The sequence below is a fragment of the Lasioglossum baleicum genome, chromosome 8 (genome assembly GCF_051020765.1).
Source record: "Lasioglossum baleicum chromosome 8, iyLasBale1, whole genome shotgun sequence".
In the NCBI taxonomy this organism is placed as follows: Eukaryota; Metazoa; Arthropoda; class Insecta; order Hymenoptera; family Halictidae; genus Lasioglossum; species Lasioglossum baleicum.
The window spans coordinates 2,573,882-2,589,776 of record NC_134936.1 but is presented as its reverse complement, the minus strand read 5'-3'; the positions used below and the strand labels follow the sequence as shown (position 1 = coordinate 2,589,776).

The window sequence follows — 15,895 nt, the reverse complement described above, 5'->3', positions numbered from 1 at the left end:
TATTCTAGTTTATTATAGTCTGTTCCACTACATTATACTATATTCTAGTATACATATATACGTTATACTATACCCACTATGTCCGTATCTATTATATTGTCGTATATTCTGGAAATAAACTACCTTAAGGTGTAACGGTTCTCCTTCCGGCGAGATGTGGTCGCCAATGATGGTCGTGTCCTCTCGTGCTGAATAGCTCGCCGAGCCAGGTTCGTCTACTGGCGAGAGAATCGACGGAAGCTGAAAATGACTAGGTGCGCGGGGCGTGAAATAACGACGGCGTGCATATATATTTTCGGGCCTCACTACACGTACTTTCGCGGAACCGGGTATGACTGGTGCATGACTCTAACGCGGGTCCCGAATCGCGGCGCGTGATTGTTCATCCGCATGACTGGTGCGTGAATTTACCGGTGTCGTGAGATCGGGGCGTCGCGACGCGTGCCCGGCAATCTGGTGCGGTTAACGACTCAGGATACAGGCGGGAGTGGTCTAGGAAACCCTACCACGAGTCGGGACAACCTCGTGGTGGTTCTACGGTAAACGAAGAGGATGCTGTCCCCTTCATTTAGACGTCCCCGTGGTTTGACGGAGTTCTCAGGGTGCTGCCCTGAGAGACCGTGCTCGGCGGCTGGCCGAACGGCAGAAAAGATGCTGTCTTTTCTGTTCGGAGACGGAGTTCTCAAGGTGCTGCCCTGAGAGATCGTGCTCGGCGGCTGGCCGAACGGCAGAAAAGATGCTGTCTTTTCTGTTCGGCGAGTATGCTGTACTCGTCGGTGGGAACTGTCGATGTCGAGAGGGCCGGTGCTGTCGGCAACTCGACGTCGAGAGCGTGGGAACTAGGAAGAGTGAATAGCGATACGTACCACTATTCTGGAGAAGATTCCTAGCGGCTGGCCAGGATGGAAAAGAGGCCCGTGCCTCGTTTGCATCGCCTTTTATAGGCCTAGGTTGGTGGTGGGGGAACTGCTGCGGGGGAAAGCGGATGTGTGACGTCGTGTTTCCGTGTCCGCCAAGATGGCCGAACCTCGACGTCCGTTTCCCGCCGAATGTGTCTCGGAGCGCGGGACTGTACGTCGTGACGCGATGTGTGTATACGGCGTGTTCGGCGGTTCTCGGTGTCGGTCGGCGGTGTTCGGCGCGTGTCTCTTAGTAACAGGCCTGCAACGTACAGGTCTGTTACAAAGGAAATACATATATTCATCGAAATATAGCTTTCCCAGATTCAACGTAGTCGCTAATGATTTCGCAGTAGATGCGACGTGAAACACAGTAGAAAAAGAAGAAGTAATGTTAAAACCATCTCTCATTTATGTATTATAACGATCAATAAAGTTATGTCAATAAATATCTCTAAATATATCAAACCTATTCCCTTCCATAACATCTTGTAATGCTATGCCACCTTCCCTCAGAACATAATATATTATTCAAGCCGATTTATTTGATTTCTGTATAGTAAGATGAGTTAGTGTTAGAGATTATGTCGTCGTGTCATTTTATTTTCCTTTTCAAAATTAGTCAATTCTTCAACATGATTTCGAACTTTCGTTTATTCCTACATAGTTTTATCTTATAGTTCTATCTTTCGTCTTTATTTTGAGTCCGCAAATGTTGAAAAATCTCTTCCGTTCGTACTGACGCATGACACAATCAGGTCTTCTCGATCATTCGGCATGATTTCGTATTTCTTTGTGAACCTAAGTTTTCTTTACAATTTTCAATATAGGCCCACATAAAAAAGTTATCAAATGCAATTTTTAGTATTTTCTATACAATTCCGACCAATTGCAATTTTTGAAAGTATTTTTTTCACAACATGTAGTAAACTAATTGCTCTAACTTCTCAAGAAAACTTAAAATCCTATATTGTATTATTAATAACGTTATCGCTTTTTGAAAGCTTCCGAATATTATTGGGAGTCACTGTATATTCTCAGAGAAAATGATGAAGTTTTCTGGTCCAAACGTTTTACTTTTTAGAAAATTTTAGAATGCTTGGCTAACAATAGACAAATTGAACATTATACGGTGGACTGAAACAGAATATGTCCGCCAAACAATTCACAAAATAGAAGTTCAAGAAATAATCGAATCTTGTATGGATACTTTGCAGAAAGAACGACAACGAAGAGAAGACAATAAAGAATTTTTGGAGTTTTAATTAGTTTCTTGAGAAAGCTTTATATCGATTGAAAATATATTTATTTAAAAACCAATTCAGTCTAACTAATAAGGAAAAAATTGGAATTCGTGACATATGCATGTTTCGGACAAGAAGGGGGAACGAGTCACTTTATAATATAATAACTTTATTCCCAACTTGGGTTCGTCACTTATCAACGAACTTGTACAAAAAACAAACTGAACTGTTTAGACTCAAGTAAAAGCGTTTGAGTCTTTCACAATAAAAAATGATTTACAGATTGATGTAAGAGTAATAGTATGAATCTCGACTGCACTTCCTCGTATGTCGACAAGTGATCGACTTCCCTTTTCGATACCGGTCACAGAGACGCGCGATGTATTCGATAGTAAGAAGGATTACTAGTGAAGAACGTTGAGATCGGAGTCGAACAGCTGGCAGTTTACCGTCACCGTCGAACTAGGGATTGGCAGATTGACAGCGTGATCAGCCAATAGGAATCCCCTTTTGGGGTCGATAATCGATCCTAATCGAAGTCCGACGGTGCTACTGCGAGCTGCTTATCGACTCTCGATCTCGCAATTACGTGCTGGTCCGCCAGTAGCGGGGCGGCGCGGCGCAGTAAATCGGAGCGTTCACGCTGCCGACATGCTCAGCCAATCCCAAACAATGCATTTTTCTTGTTTATGCAAAGGTGTGGATACACCCAATAGTAATGGAAAATCCACTGCATAGGGTACAACCGAGCAGGGGGTGATACTACATACACGAATAAGTCGAAAAAGAGGAATAACAGTTTTTCGTTTGACGCTTCGTTTTCGAGAAAATCGAGTTTAATGTTCCGTCAGTTTCGCGTGCTTTAGTATATGCACAAACTAGAATTGGTTGATCATGGTCAGACGCGTTAGACGATTCCTACGCAATAGCAGGAGTATTCGCTGCATTTTCAAACTCGATTTTCTCGAAACAAAAATCTTTTATTCTTTTTTATCATACTATAAAGTTTGTTTACCAAGCGAAAGAACAGTTACACCGAGATTCTCTGTCGAACCTTTATCTATACCATTTTACCACGGCATTTGTTTTCGATATGACGCGGTCGCAATACAGTCCAAAATTTACTACATGTCTCTGTTATAATCTCATCTAAATGTTCAAAATCGATTGAAAAATTTCACACACACAAGACTAAAAAGCAAAAATAATTTTTAAATAAAAATAAATTTTTTAAAAATACCACGTTTTTAAAACGGACTAAAAAGTATAAAATAATTTTTTCTAGCCCCATACAGATTCCTAACCCCGTACAGATAGTCCTGAAAATTTGTGATTGTGAATTTTTAATAGCTATGAAAATACTTGTAAGATTTAAAACGTAAAACGTGGGGCGCATGCAATAGATAATTGATGCATGAATACCTAAATCACTAATAATGTTATTGCACTGCAAATGATATGAACTGTTGTGCGAGTTTTCTCTCAGCGGCAGCTACTCTCTACACTCCTTACTATGTATATATCTTGTGCCCCACATTTTTCGTTTTAAATCTTACAAGTATTTTCATAGCTACTAAAAACTCACAATCACAAATTTTCAGGACTGTCTGTATGGGGTTAGGAATCTGTGTGGGGCTAGGAAAAATTATTTTGTACTTTTTAGTCCGTTTTGTAAACGTAGTATTTGAAAAAAATTTATTTTATACTTTTTAGTCCGTTTTAAAAACGTGGTATTTTTAAAAATTTTATTTATTTGACTTATTTTTACATGTAGTATCACTCCCTGCTCGGTTGTACCACCCGCCCGGCCACACCCTGTATATCGCGATACTGATGAACAAAATAATCACTGTATCAATAATCGTATCAATGAGATAACAGCTGGCATTTCTTGATAAAAGTGTGGGAAAGAGCACAAAATTGCGAATAGTACAGGCGGAAAATACTGAACAGAACCTTGCAAAAGTATGAAGTATACAGTAACAGAAATATTAATTATTTTATTTTTCCCAACATACAACAAAATTCTTTGAAAGATTTTCAGTTCCCACAGAATTTTTTACAAAAGATCCCGATTTATGGGAAGATAAAAACGATTTGAATATGGGTTAAGCACCGTCCAATATTTAAAAGTCGTAAACGACATAGCTGAACGTGGTATGAAACATATACAAGAATATAATCACATATTAACAAAAGACGAGGAAAAATAGTTATACGTATTACAATTTGTCTCCGATGATAGAAAACACGTTCCTGATGTAGAAAAGAAAATACAATTATTACCAGAAGATACATAAAATATTTTAACGAACCTTTCGAAACGATGTTTTAAAATCATGAAGATGCTTTCATTATTTTCTTCTCTAAATAGTTCTTTCGATTCTAGAACAGAATTTTTTAAACAAATATACATACAGTATATTGTATACGTACATAATTGTAAACAGATCTTCGTAAATATTGTAAATATCTTTGTGAATTCTGTAAACACCTTTGTTATTCTAAAGAAAAAGTTTTTTTAAAATTGATTTTTCGAAATTTCAAAGTTGCAAATTTTACTTTACAATGAACTTGCTAGTTCCATACAGTTATAGAGCATGGAAAAACTAATTCAACGTTATACATATATGTGATTCGATATATGCTAAAGTGATAGGACTACTACTAGGAATACTACTAAATCCATGATAAGAAGATTGCAGCATTGCAATGATACCGATATTAATCACTTTCAATTACTTCTTTAAATGCAAGTTTGTTTCGTCTTTTTTGTCATAAATAACCTTTGCTGACCTTCACAGACCTTAATGTGCACCTCGTCGGATTCATCTCAGTAGCCGCTATCAGAAAACAGGTACAACAACGTAGCATTTTATTTAAAAAGCTAAGGTGAGCTTCACATCACTGAAGCGACTTCACCTAGCAACACAAGATTAACACCACACTACGGCCCCTGTTGTCCGATGCAACTTTTATTTCGAAAACTTTTCTACTACTATCATACTTTTGGAGTTATTTTAGGTGGCAACAGTTAGTGCCACACCCTAAATATATCAAGGTTGCGAGACACTGTATTTTGTGCTGATTTGGATATTCAAGCAGCAATGCAAAGTGGAGCCTGCGTTTGATTCAGCGAACCGTTCTTTCAGATTTATAATTTTTTGGTATGTCCTCATATAGCACATCTGCACAACTTTAAGGCGTCTGAGGGTGGTAGACTCGCGTTTCCAGGATTGCATGGGTGCGGCATGCGCCTTCTGATTTCTCGATAATGCAAAGATGGGGTTTTTCAGTAGCGAAAAGTATTGGTTTTGTGGGAAGCAGGATCTGGTATTTTAAATAAAAAACGCGTTAGTAAAATTTACTATTGCACAACGGTTCTCTCTGCCTTCTCAAAAGCGACTAACGAAACGACTGCAGAGAGGGTGGTTCTACCGACTGCAACCGAAAAGAAAGAAAGAGCAGGTCTGTTGGGCTGAAGGCCCTTAGCTTTATCTGCTTTCCAATAGCACATGGCTTTTGGGTGTTTTATTACCGATGTCCTTGGGTCTAAGAGGCCTGGAGTAGGAAATAAACATTTGACCCTCGGTATCTACCTTAACACATAACTGAACCAATGTGATGCAGTATTAATTTTTGCTCTTATATTAATACTCCCACTCAAAAATTAAGTATTTGTAATAAAAGGATGAGAGAACTTTGTCTTGCAGTTCTGTTTATTAATTATTAATATTTTGGGTAGTTACAAAAAATGATCCAACATTCGTTGCAAAGGATTGGGGAAAACCCAGTATAAAAACCCAATCAGATCACTGCTGTAAGGAATATCGAAATTGCGAATGTCGAGAGCGGACAGCGTGCGGCTCGACAGCGCGACGCGTACCCTTCAGGTAAAAACCCAGTGCACATTTGGGGGTGCAGGTAGAAAACACGCTGGCAACAAGGTGTCCTTAAGACTAGAGTTTACCTGAGCGGTCACTCTTCCAGTGACGCTCGGAGTGTCAAGTACTGAAAGATTCTCTTAATAAATCGCACCTTTGCGGACGGCTTCACCGTCGATCGTTGTATCATTTACCGCCCACACCTTTTAAAATAGTCTAGTTAGTAGGCTATTATCTTACAAATCAGAAGTGGGATTTACCAAAATTCGCGTTTTAAGTGTGATAGTGCTGAACTGTTTTCGTGCTTTGAAAATCGTGTGTGCCTCTGTGTCGCGTAACATACTTTTCGAAGATGGATCACGCAGGGTGTAGCCGCGACGGTAGTGCGGAAAAGATCACCAACGCGAGTGAAATCGAAGACCGATTCGAAAGACTCGAGACGATGATGGCCGAAATTTTGCGGAAATCGCGTGAACGATCGCGTGCACCGAGCCGCCGACGATCGAGGTCGCGATCGCGAAATTCGCGTACCCGCGATTCGCGCGTCCGGTCGCGTAGCCCGAGAAACGACACTTCACGCGAACGGTTGCGTGATTCGCGTACCCGCGATTTGTGCGTTCGATCGCGTAGCCCACGAGATGTTGTTTCACGCGAACGGCCGCGAAGCCCACGAGATGTTGTTTCACGTGAATGTTCACGCAGCCCGCGGAGACACGCGTCAAGTGAACGACCGCGTAATGACTGCATCCATCGCGTAGAAACGCCGAATTCGTGTAGCTCCAGTGCGGCCACGAAATGGTTGAATTATACGCGATCTGGTGATGACTTACTAATCCCGATCTATGACCCAGCAAAAGATGACATTTCGATCGAAACCTGCAGTTAATCGTGTCGCGATTGAAAGGACATACCCGTCAGTGGTACGATACTCGGTTGGATTGCAACCATACCTGGCACGAGACGAAGGGATTGCTAGCGGAACAATTCCACCGGATTATTCCGTTTTCCCGGCTATTGAAGGAAGCGGTCAGTTACGAGGCGAAACCGGGACAGTGTCTTGGTGACTACTGCTTCAATAAGATGAACATGATTCAGCGGCTGGACGACAAAATTATCGATATGATCATCCATGGAGTACCGTCCGGGCGGCGCAGCACACAAGCTTGAATAAATTGTATGCATATATGCGTACAATCGGTAACATGCCCGGAAAAGAGGACCACCAAGTGGCAACAAGCAGACGCAATGATCCACCGACGAAGCCAGAGAGAAGCAGTCCCATCGTGTGTTTCAACTGCAACGGGGCAGGACACATGGCGAAGGACTGCCGAAAACCGAGAGACAGAGTGCAGCATCTACCAAAAACTGGGCCACGCGAAGGAGAACTGCCCGTGGAAAAAGAAAACTGAACGCGATAATGATAAAGGACAAATACCCGTTGCCGCTCATCGACGAGCAAATAGATAAATTAGGAGGCAATCGGTGTTTCACGGGCCCCGATTTAACGTCGGATTATTACCAGGTACTAGTTGCAGAAAATTCAATAACAAAGACGGCATTTATAACACCAGAGGGACACTACGAGTTTCCTTCGGATGCCCTTCGGTCTAACGCGTCGGCGGTACTCCAACGTTTAATGGACAAGATCCTGGGACCGCTAAAGAAATACAATAGCGTCCCCATACCTGGACGACGTGATTATACCGTCAAAAACCATCAAGGAAGGTCTTGGACGACTACGACGGGCCTTAGGGGTTTTTCGCACACATGGCCTGATGCTTAAACCGGAAATGCCCATTCTTGGAGGAAACGTTCGACTACCTGAGCTGTGAAATAAACGACGGCAGAGTAAGGCCAGGTCAACAGAAAACAGATGCCGTTAAAGAAATCGCAGCACCGAGGACTGTAAAGCAGGTACGGCAGTTACAGAACAAAAGAATTAACACAACGCCGATGGAAGCCTCTCATCGGGTGCGACATGAAGACAGTCGCCGAAGGAATAATCCTTAGTGCCGTGAAGGACGAAACGGACAAACTGGATCTGCCACAATTAAGGGGAGAGATCAGCTGACACATCACGGAGGAGCAAAAGGGTCCAGAAGGAACGACACGATCCTACGAGGCGAGAGGCTCGCAAATACACGACGGGCGAGTTGGTGCTGGTACAGATCACTAGCGAACCATCAACGGGCAGCAGTAGGAAGCTGTTGCCAAAATTCAAGGGACCATTCCGGATCCGAACTGTTCTTCCGAACGATCGCTACGAGGTAGAGGACCTCCGGGAGAAGGCCAAGCAACAACGAACCGTTGCTGCAGCGGACAGAATAAAACCGTGGATCGCGGTTCAAGGGGACGTTCACGATTCGTCTTGAAAAAAAATCGTTTTGAATAATTCATTTATAATTTTCCTTATTTTTCCTGGTTTGTTCTTTTTTTTTTCTTTTTGTTCTTCTTGATATACGTAACGTTCATGATAAAGAAGATATCAACAGGGTTGAAGTAGGCCGCTACATGACAAGACATATTAATTTACACGTGTGTTTATATATGTTTATAGAAACAGAACGATAACGTGAACAACAGGAGACCGAGGATGTGAACGTCTTCGACCTCCTAGGCAGCGCGGCTGCACGTGTAGCAGGAACGTCAGAACGTGGAAAGCCGTTCCCTGCGACACCCGACGACGATGGGATACGAAAGTATTCTATATGGATAATGATGCAACGGCATCACCAGACCCAGGACGAATGCGTAGCATTCTAGGTCAACACCGAACCAGAAGGGCACGAGGTGCCTCAGGCAGGGTGGTGGTTTAGTCTTCATAATGATGCGACGGCATCACCAGGACTCGAACGAATACACAACATTCTAGGTCAACACCGAACCAGAAGGGCACGAGGTATCTCAGGCAGGGTGGTGGGTCTACAGAAGGAATACGACGGTATTACGGATAGACAAAGGGTACAGGGATACCAGGACTCGAACGAATGCGCAGTATTCTAGGTCAACACCAAACCAGAAGGGCACGAGGTGCCTCAGGCAGGGTGGTGGGTCTACAGAAGGAATACGACGGTATTACGGATAGACAAAGGGTACAGGGATACCATAGGACTCGAACGAATGCGCAGCATTCTAGGTCAACACCGAACCAGAAGGGCACGAGGTGCCTCAGGCAGGGTGGTGGTAAAAGTCCACAGAAGGAATATGACGGTATTACGGATGGACTGAAAGATACGACGGTATCGACGTAGAGTCGCGCAATACGACGGTATTGCGTGTAGAAACTTTTTGCATTGATTGTATAGAGCCATTTTTTTTCTTTGTATAATTATGTGTATGTAAAGTCTGAGGACAGACTTTGTTGTCAGTATGGCCGAATGTAAGGAATATCGAAATTGCGAATGTCGAGAGCGGACAGCGTGCGGCTCGACAGCGCGACGCGTACCCTTCAGGTAAAAACCCAGTGCACATTTGGGGGTGCAGGTAGAAAACACGCTGGCAACAAGGTGTCCTTAAGACTAGAGTTTACCTGAGCGGTCACTCTTCCAGTGACGCTCGGAGTGTCAAGTACTGAAAGATTCTCTTAATAAATCGCACCTTTGCGGACGGCTTCACCGTCGATCGTTGTATCATTTACCGCCCACACCTTTTAAAATAGTCTAGTTAGTAGGCTATTATCTTACACTGCTTATCTTATATTTAATATAATTACTTCTAATATTATAATATCTATATTTTTTTTTTAAATTTACTTTGGTTTCTCTAAACCAATGTGTCTCTGGATGTAATTAAACTTGATCGCTGGTATTGGCTTCGTGAAACTATCCGCCAATTGTGCACCTGTGGGAATATATTTAAGTATTACTTCCTTTTGTTCTATTTTTTTCTCGCGAAAAATGATATTTTACATCTATATGTTTTGAGCGCTTATGGTCTGTCGGATTATTAGCTATCGCTATACAACCATTATTGTCTTCAAAAATTGTTATTGGTTTGTTTAAATTAATGTTTATGCTTGATAATAACGATTTTAGCCAGCAGGCTTCTTTAATGCCTTCATACAAAGCCATATATTCGGCTTCCGTTGAGGAAGTTGCAACCGAATTCTGCCTTTTTGTATTCCAGCAAATCGTATTTTGATCAAACATTTTAAATATATACCCTGTTGTGCTTTTACGGTCAAGCTCATTTCCTGCCCAATCAGAGTCTACATATCCGACTAGTATGTCTTTATAATCATTTCTTCTATAAACTAAGCGGTGTTTTAATGATCCTTTAACATATCTTAGCACTCTCTTTAGACTTTGCCATAATTCTTTATTATTCTTAGTCTGGTATCTACTGAGTAAGTTAACAGCTAAACATAAATCAGGCCGTGTACACAACATAGCATACATTAAGCAGCCAATAACATTTCTGCACGGTGCTTCATGATACTCGTCTGAATTTAAGGCGTTGTAATCTATTTTTTCAGGCATCGGAGTGCTTACACTCTTACATTCATCCATACTGAATTTTTTTAAAACATTTCGCAAATGGACCTGTTGGTCTAAAGTAATTATACCCTCCTTTATTTCTATATTTATTCCTAAAAATAACCTTACTTCGTTCATATCTGTCATTAGAAATTTGTTTTTCAAGTAATTTTTAAAACTTTTCATTGCGTGTTCATCGGAAGTTGCTATCAAAAGATCATCTACATACAAAATCACATATATATTTTTGCAAATGTGATCTTTGTTAAGAAAATATAAGCAGCGATCAACTGAGCAGTTTTGGAAACCGTGCTCTTTAAGTATTACGTCAAAACGTTCGTACCAGCATCGCGCCGACTGTTTTAAACCGTATAGAGCTTTATTTAGTTTACATACATGACCCTCTTTTGTATCAATGCCTTCCGGGACACGCATGTAAATATCCTCTTTTAATTCGCCATTTAAAAAAGCCGTCTTAACATCCATTTGATGAATTAATAAATTATTTTGATTGGCAAGGGAAATTAGCATCCGAAAAGTCGTTATCCGCGCAACTGGCGCGAAAGTGTCATTGTAGTCAAGTAGATATTGTTGACTAAAACCTTTGGCGACTAATCTTGCTTTGTATTTGCATGGATTTCCTTTTTCATCCATTTTAATATTAAAAACCCATTTGCAATCCACAATATTTTTATTTTTTGGACAGGGAACTATATCTCATGTGTTATTATAAGCAAGGGAGTCGATTTCTTCCTTCATCGCTTTCTCCCACTGAATTCGATCACCATGGTCCTTTATCTCATTATATGATTTGGGAACTTCGAGAGTTGCTGACAGTACATTGGCATGATAATAATGCTCTTCGTTATAATTTACATAAGTTTTATTTCTAATTCTTGCACTTCGTCGCAACTCGTTTTCTCCAGAATCAACTTGAGTGTTTGCATTTGAGTCATTTATTTTATCAGACTCATTTTGACTCTCGCTGATTTTTTATTCTTCATCAGCTTTTGATTTATCTAATTGAATACTTCCTTTTTCAAAATTATCTATGCGTACAGAAGGTCTTGAGATTTTAAAGTTAACCTCATCAAAAACGACATCACGTGCTATTATGAATTTACTTATATGCACGTTTAATATTTTATATCCGTTTTTTACATAACCAACGAATATGCCTTTAAACGATTTTTTGTCGAATTTACTTTGCCTGTTTTTATCATGAATATAAACGGTGCTGCCAAAGATTCTTAACCAATTTAATTTTGGTTTTTTATTATGCCAAAGTTCAAAAGGAGTTTTGTTCTCCGCAATGGCTTTGCTTGGGGAAATGTTAATTAAGTAGGCTGCTGTTAAAACAGCCTCTCCCTATAACTCTTTGTTTAATTCAGCACCGTGTAACCGTACTGCTTACACATCAAAACATCGCGCGAATCTATGTCGATCCCTACTGCGACGTTTATGACGTCATGTGTCATCTCGTCATAGACAAGGATCGCGGGAGCGATCGATATAGATAAGAGGCTGCGTGCGCATCGATCCCCTCTTAATTGCGATCGAAGGAGGTCGATGCGAGCAGCAGATTAATCACTCTACGTCTGGGCTCGATCCAGTAAGCACGTATGAGTCCCGCTGTCTTTCGCGTGAGATTGCGAATCGTGTAAAGTTAAAATTGTCATTTCAAATAGCCAATAAGGCTGATAATTTTCTATTCAGTTGCTAGCCCGGCTCAAGGGAATTTCTAGTCGCGAAGAAGATTCAAATTGCGAATATTAAATTGTTAAATTGCGAAAATCATTCATTGAGAATTGTATTTGGAAGTCGCCAATAAGGCAAGTTATTTCCTTGTGTTCATTGCCCGGCAAAAGGGCATTTCTTGTCGCGTTGCGAGCTGTTAACGGAATTTGCTACACTACGTGCAAAGTCTTGTTGACGATACGTTTATTTGAGCATATAAGCTCCGTTGACTTATAATTTAAATTGCGTCAAAGAGGCGATTTATTGAATTAGATTTCATCTGGTAGTGAAATTGCTCACTCTGCGCGTTGCAGGTTAACGGTCAAACTTATCAAAATTTAATAAAGATTTATCATAGAGAGCCGCCTTTTCACGTCGGTACATGAGGCTATCGACGTTTAATTCGCCAGTAAGCAATAGCAGGCATTGTGACTACCGCGATCACTTCTTAGAGCAGCGACTGATTGGTTCTTTATTTAAAGTAGAAAGGACTGCAATAAGATTAAAGTCGATGCGTGCTGAGCTGGCGTCGATCGTCAGAATTGGGCTCCAAGCGAGTGAGAACCACGATCGCGCGAACCGTACGAAACTCCTTACACGCGTTCCTAGAGCGGTAGACTTTGTTTACGGTCTATGGTCGTCGCGTCTCTCTCTACCGTGTTGTGGTCGTGTCGGATTCAGTAGCCGACCTTGCGTTTTTGTACGTCTGTAAATTGTATAACGGTAGTCATACCGTGTATTCTCATCCACATCAATTTAACAGAATATATCTCACTTTTACCAGATATTGTCTCTCAACAATTATTCATATTTGTTGCAACCCTTCCGTCTTCCAGTGCCTGGAGGCACGAACCTTCGTCAAGCTAACATTGGGTATCGTAACCTACCCGGTGTTAGAAGTATTACATTACTGTGTAGGTTGTGATTTCAAGACCGACACAGTGTGCTTTGCTCAGAACGGACAGCAGGAAGAATTCGCATATCGCCATGACCACGCTTTCGTGCTCTGCCTAGATATCCGTAATTCTTCACTACCAAGTTTGTTATTATCTGGTGTGCAGGAGCTGTTTGTCCTTCCCGGTATAATCCGGTAAGACCGTTCGTTTGCCTGAGTGTCACCAGCTGATTTTGAACAGGGTTTGTTCCTGTGTGTCCTGCTTAGAGCACGTAGTTGTTGGATGGTAAGGAGGCGCCACGGCCACGAAACCGTGCCCTGCCAGTCTCTTGTACCGTGCCAGACAACGAGGTGAATTCCGGGGCAAGTAGAGACTGATCGCCGTTTCCGTGGGATCCCGGTAGCTTTGATCGGTGTCGACTACTTCTGCCCAGAGTAATTTAACCAAAACTAACGCATTATCGCATTCGGTCTACGGACTACTCGCCACGTCCAGGTTATCGTGCACTGCCGAGTCTTCTCGTTGTATCGAACTACGATAGTGAGTTTGCTGACGAATATTCACACACTAGCCTGTTAACTTCAATAAAATCCTACAAAGAGGTAGGTGAATAAAGAGTCCGGTTACAACCGTGAATCATTGCGCGAGCTTTTTCTAACAATGTTCTATTCATTCGCTCTGCTACAGAATTCTGCTGTGGTGTATACGGAACAGTCAAATGATATTGGATCCCTTTCTGTACGCAAAAGACTTTGAATTCATTTGATAGGTATTCTGTCCCATTATCACAGTTTAAATAAGCGATTTTTAAATTGAAATGTGATTCGCTTTTAGCTACGAAATCTTGAAAAACTGTAAACACTTCAGACTTGGAAGTGATGAGATAAATGACCGTATAATGTGTGAATTCGTCTATAAATGTCACGAAATAATTGTTATTATCAATTGTCGAAGGCCTGATCGGTCCATATACATCGGAATAGACAATGAACAAGGGTCTTGTAACGTGACTTCTGTCTCTCTCTTTCGAGAAAGGCAGACATGCTTGTTTTCCAAAAACACAAGCTTCGCATAAATCTTGTGTGGGATTTATTGATTCTATTCGTTTTTTATCATCTATTAAATTATTTCGTTTCATTTTGATAAATTTTGAACTTTCAATGTGCCCTAAACGTTCATGCCATAATTTGTATGCATTTGAAGCCACAACATTATTTGCATATGTTTTATTATCCATATTTTTATCAACTGTGAATATTACGCATATTAGATTTTGAATTGACTTACCAGTAAGGATGGTTTTGTCACCTCTTTTTATTAAGACGCCTCCAGTTTCGCCAAATATAACACTCATTCCGGCTTCCTGGATTCGGCGTACTGATAACAGATTATACGATACCTCGGATGCGTATAAAACGTTCTCCAAGACACCAGCTACTCCTAAATTTGTTATTACTTGTATTGAGCCGATCTTTGTTGCAATAATTTCTTCTCCTTTCTTTGCGACTGATATCTTGATGGGTTTCTCCAAGGTGGATAGCTTCGTGAAAACATCACTTTGTTTTACCAGATGTTCCGTAGCGCCTGAATCAAGTATGAAGTTCATCTTCGTGGAATCACCCGATTTTTTCCTGTTGAGGGCTTGAACTCCTGTCATGAATGCAAAACTTCTATTTTCGTCTTGCATTTGTACTGTTTGAATAGTACGCTGGCGATCTTCTTGTGTGAAGGATCTCTTGTAATAGAAACAATCCTTCTTTTCGTGATTTCGCCGACCACAATGATCACATTTTTGATTTAGGTTTTTATAAAACCTTTTATTTTTAAAGGCGTGGTTTTGTTGGTTATTATTTGGCCTTTTATTGAAATTAACTCTGAATCCTTTCTTTTTCTTTATTTTGTCATTATTACTTCTTGTTTCACTTTCTAACACTTTCGTGCTTGTTTCACCCTTTTCACCACGTAATTTAATTTCATAGTCTAATAGTTTTATTTTCACGCGAACGCGAGGTTTAACCTGTCATCTGATTGTGTCTGAATTGCAGTGACAACAGTATCGTATGAGTTTGGCAAAGTTAACAGTAATCTTGCAACTTTGCTCATCTCTTTCATCTTCTCACTTGCAGCTTCCAATTCAACGATCATTTCATCGAAGAGTATAAAATGTTTTACAAGCGGCATATCTTCTTTAAATTTAAATCCTAATAACTTTTTCTCGATAGCCAGTTCAGTCGCTAAACTCTTTCTCGAATATATGGCGTCTAATTTTTCAATTATATCTATGGCTGTATCTTTCTCTGTTGTAAAACCTAACATAGAGTCTGTTAAATATTCGATTATTTTTCCTTTCGCTATTCTTTCACATCGCATCCACTCGTCATCTGGTTTTGACGGACGTCTTTGTTCTAAAACCTTTAGTGCATCCTCCTCGGCTATCAATGCGCGAATTCTGTACTTCCATATGCTATATTTTGCCCCGTCAAAAGGCGTGATATTTCTTTTTGTCTTCTTCGCGTCTTCACTCATTTTTCTGACTGTCACTTAACACTTTCACTTTAACTATAACGGAATTTTATTCAGATTTAACTATCACGTTTTATTTCCTACTATTCGTTTTCCTTTTTACGAACTCTAATTTACTTTTGCAATAAACTATATTTTTGTGCCTGGGCCCATAACCTATTGGTTTTGTGGGAAGCAGGATCTGGTATTTTAAATAAAAAACGCGTTAGTAAAATTTACTATTGCACAACGGTTCTC

General features: G+C 40.7%; 1 protein-coding gene across 1 annotated transcript; it reads left to right on the top strand.

Moving 5' to 3' along the window:
* The first annotated feature begins 6,665 nt into the window (after positions 1-6,665).
* LOC143211626 (uncharacterized) lies at positions 6,666-7,207 on the top strand. Its single transcript, XM_076429457.1, has 2 exons — positions 6,666-6,761; positions 6,910-7,207. The coding sequence occupies exons 1-2, from the start codon at positions 6,666-6,668 to the stop codon at positions 7,192-7,194; spliced, it is 381 nt and encodes a 126-aa protein (XP_076285572.1). The 3' UTR covers positions 7,195-7,207.
* The last annotated feature ends 8,688 nt before the right edge of the window (positions 7,208-15,895 follow it).

Bases quoted from the DNA above. Each gene is read 5' to 3' on its own strand.
- LOC143211626 (XM_076429457.1), top strand. From the start codon at position 6,666: ATGTTGTTTCACGCGAACGGCCGCGAAGCCCACGAGATGTTGTTTCAC. The intron at 6,762-6,909 runs GTAATGACTGCA...CGAAACCTGCAG, and splicing joins CGCGTCAAGTGAACGACCGC to TTAATCGTGTCGCGATTGAA.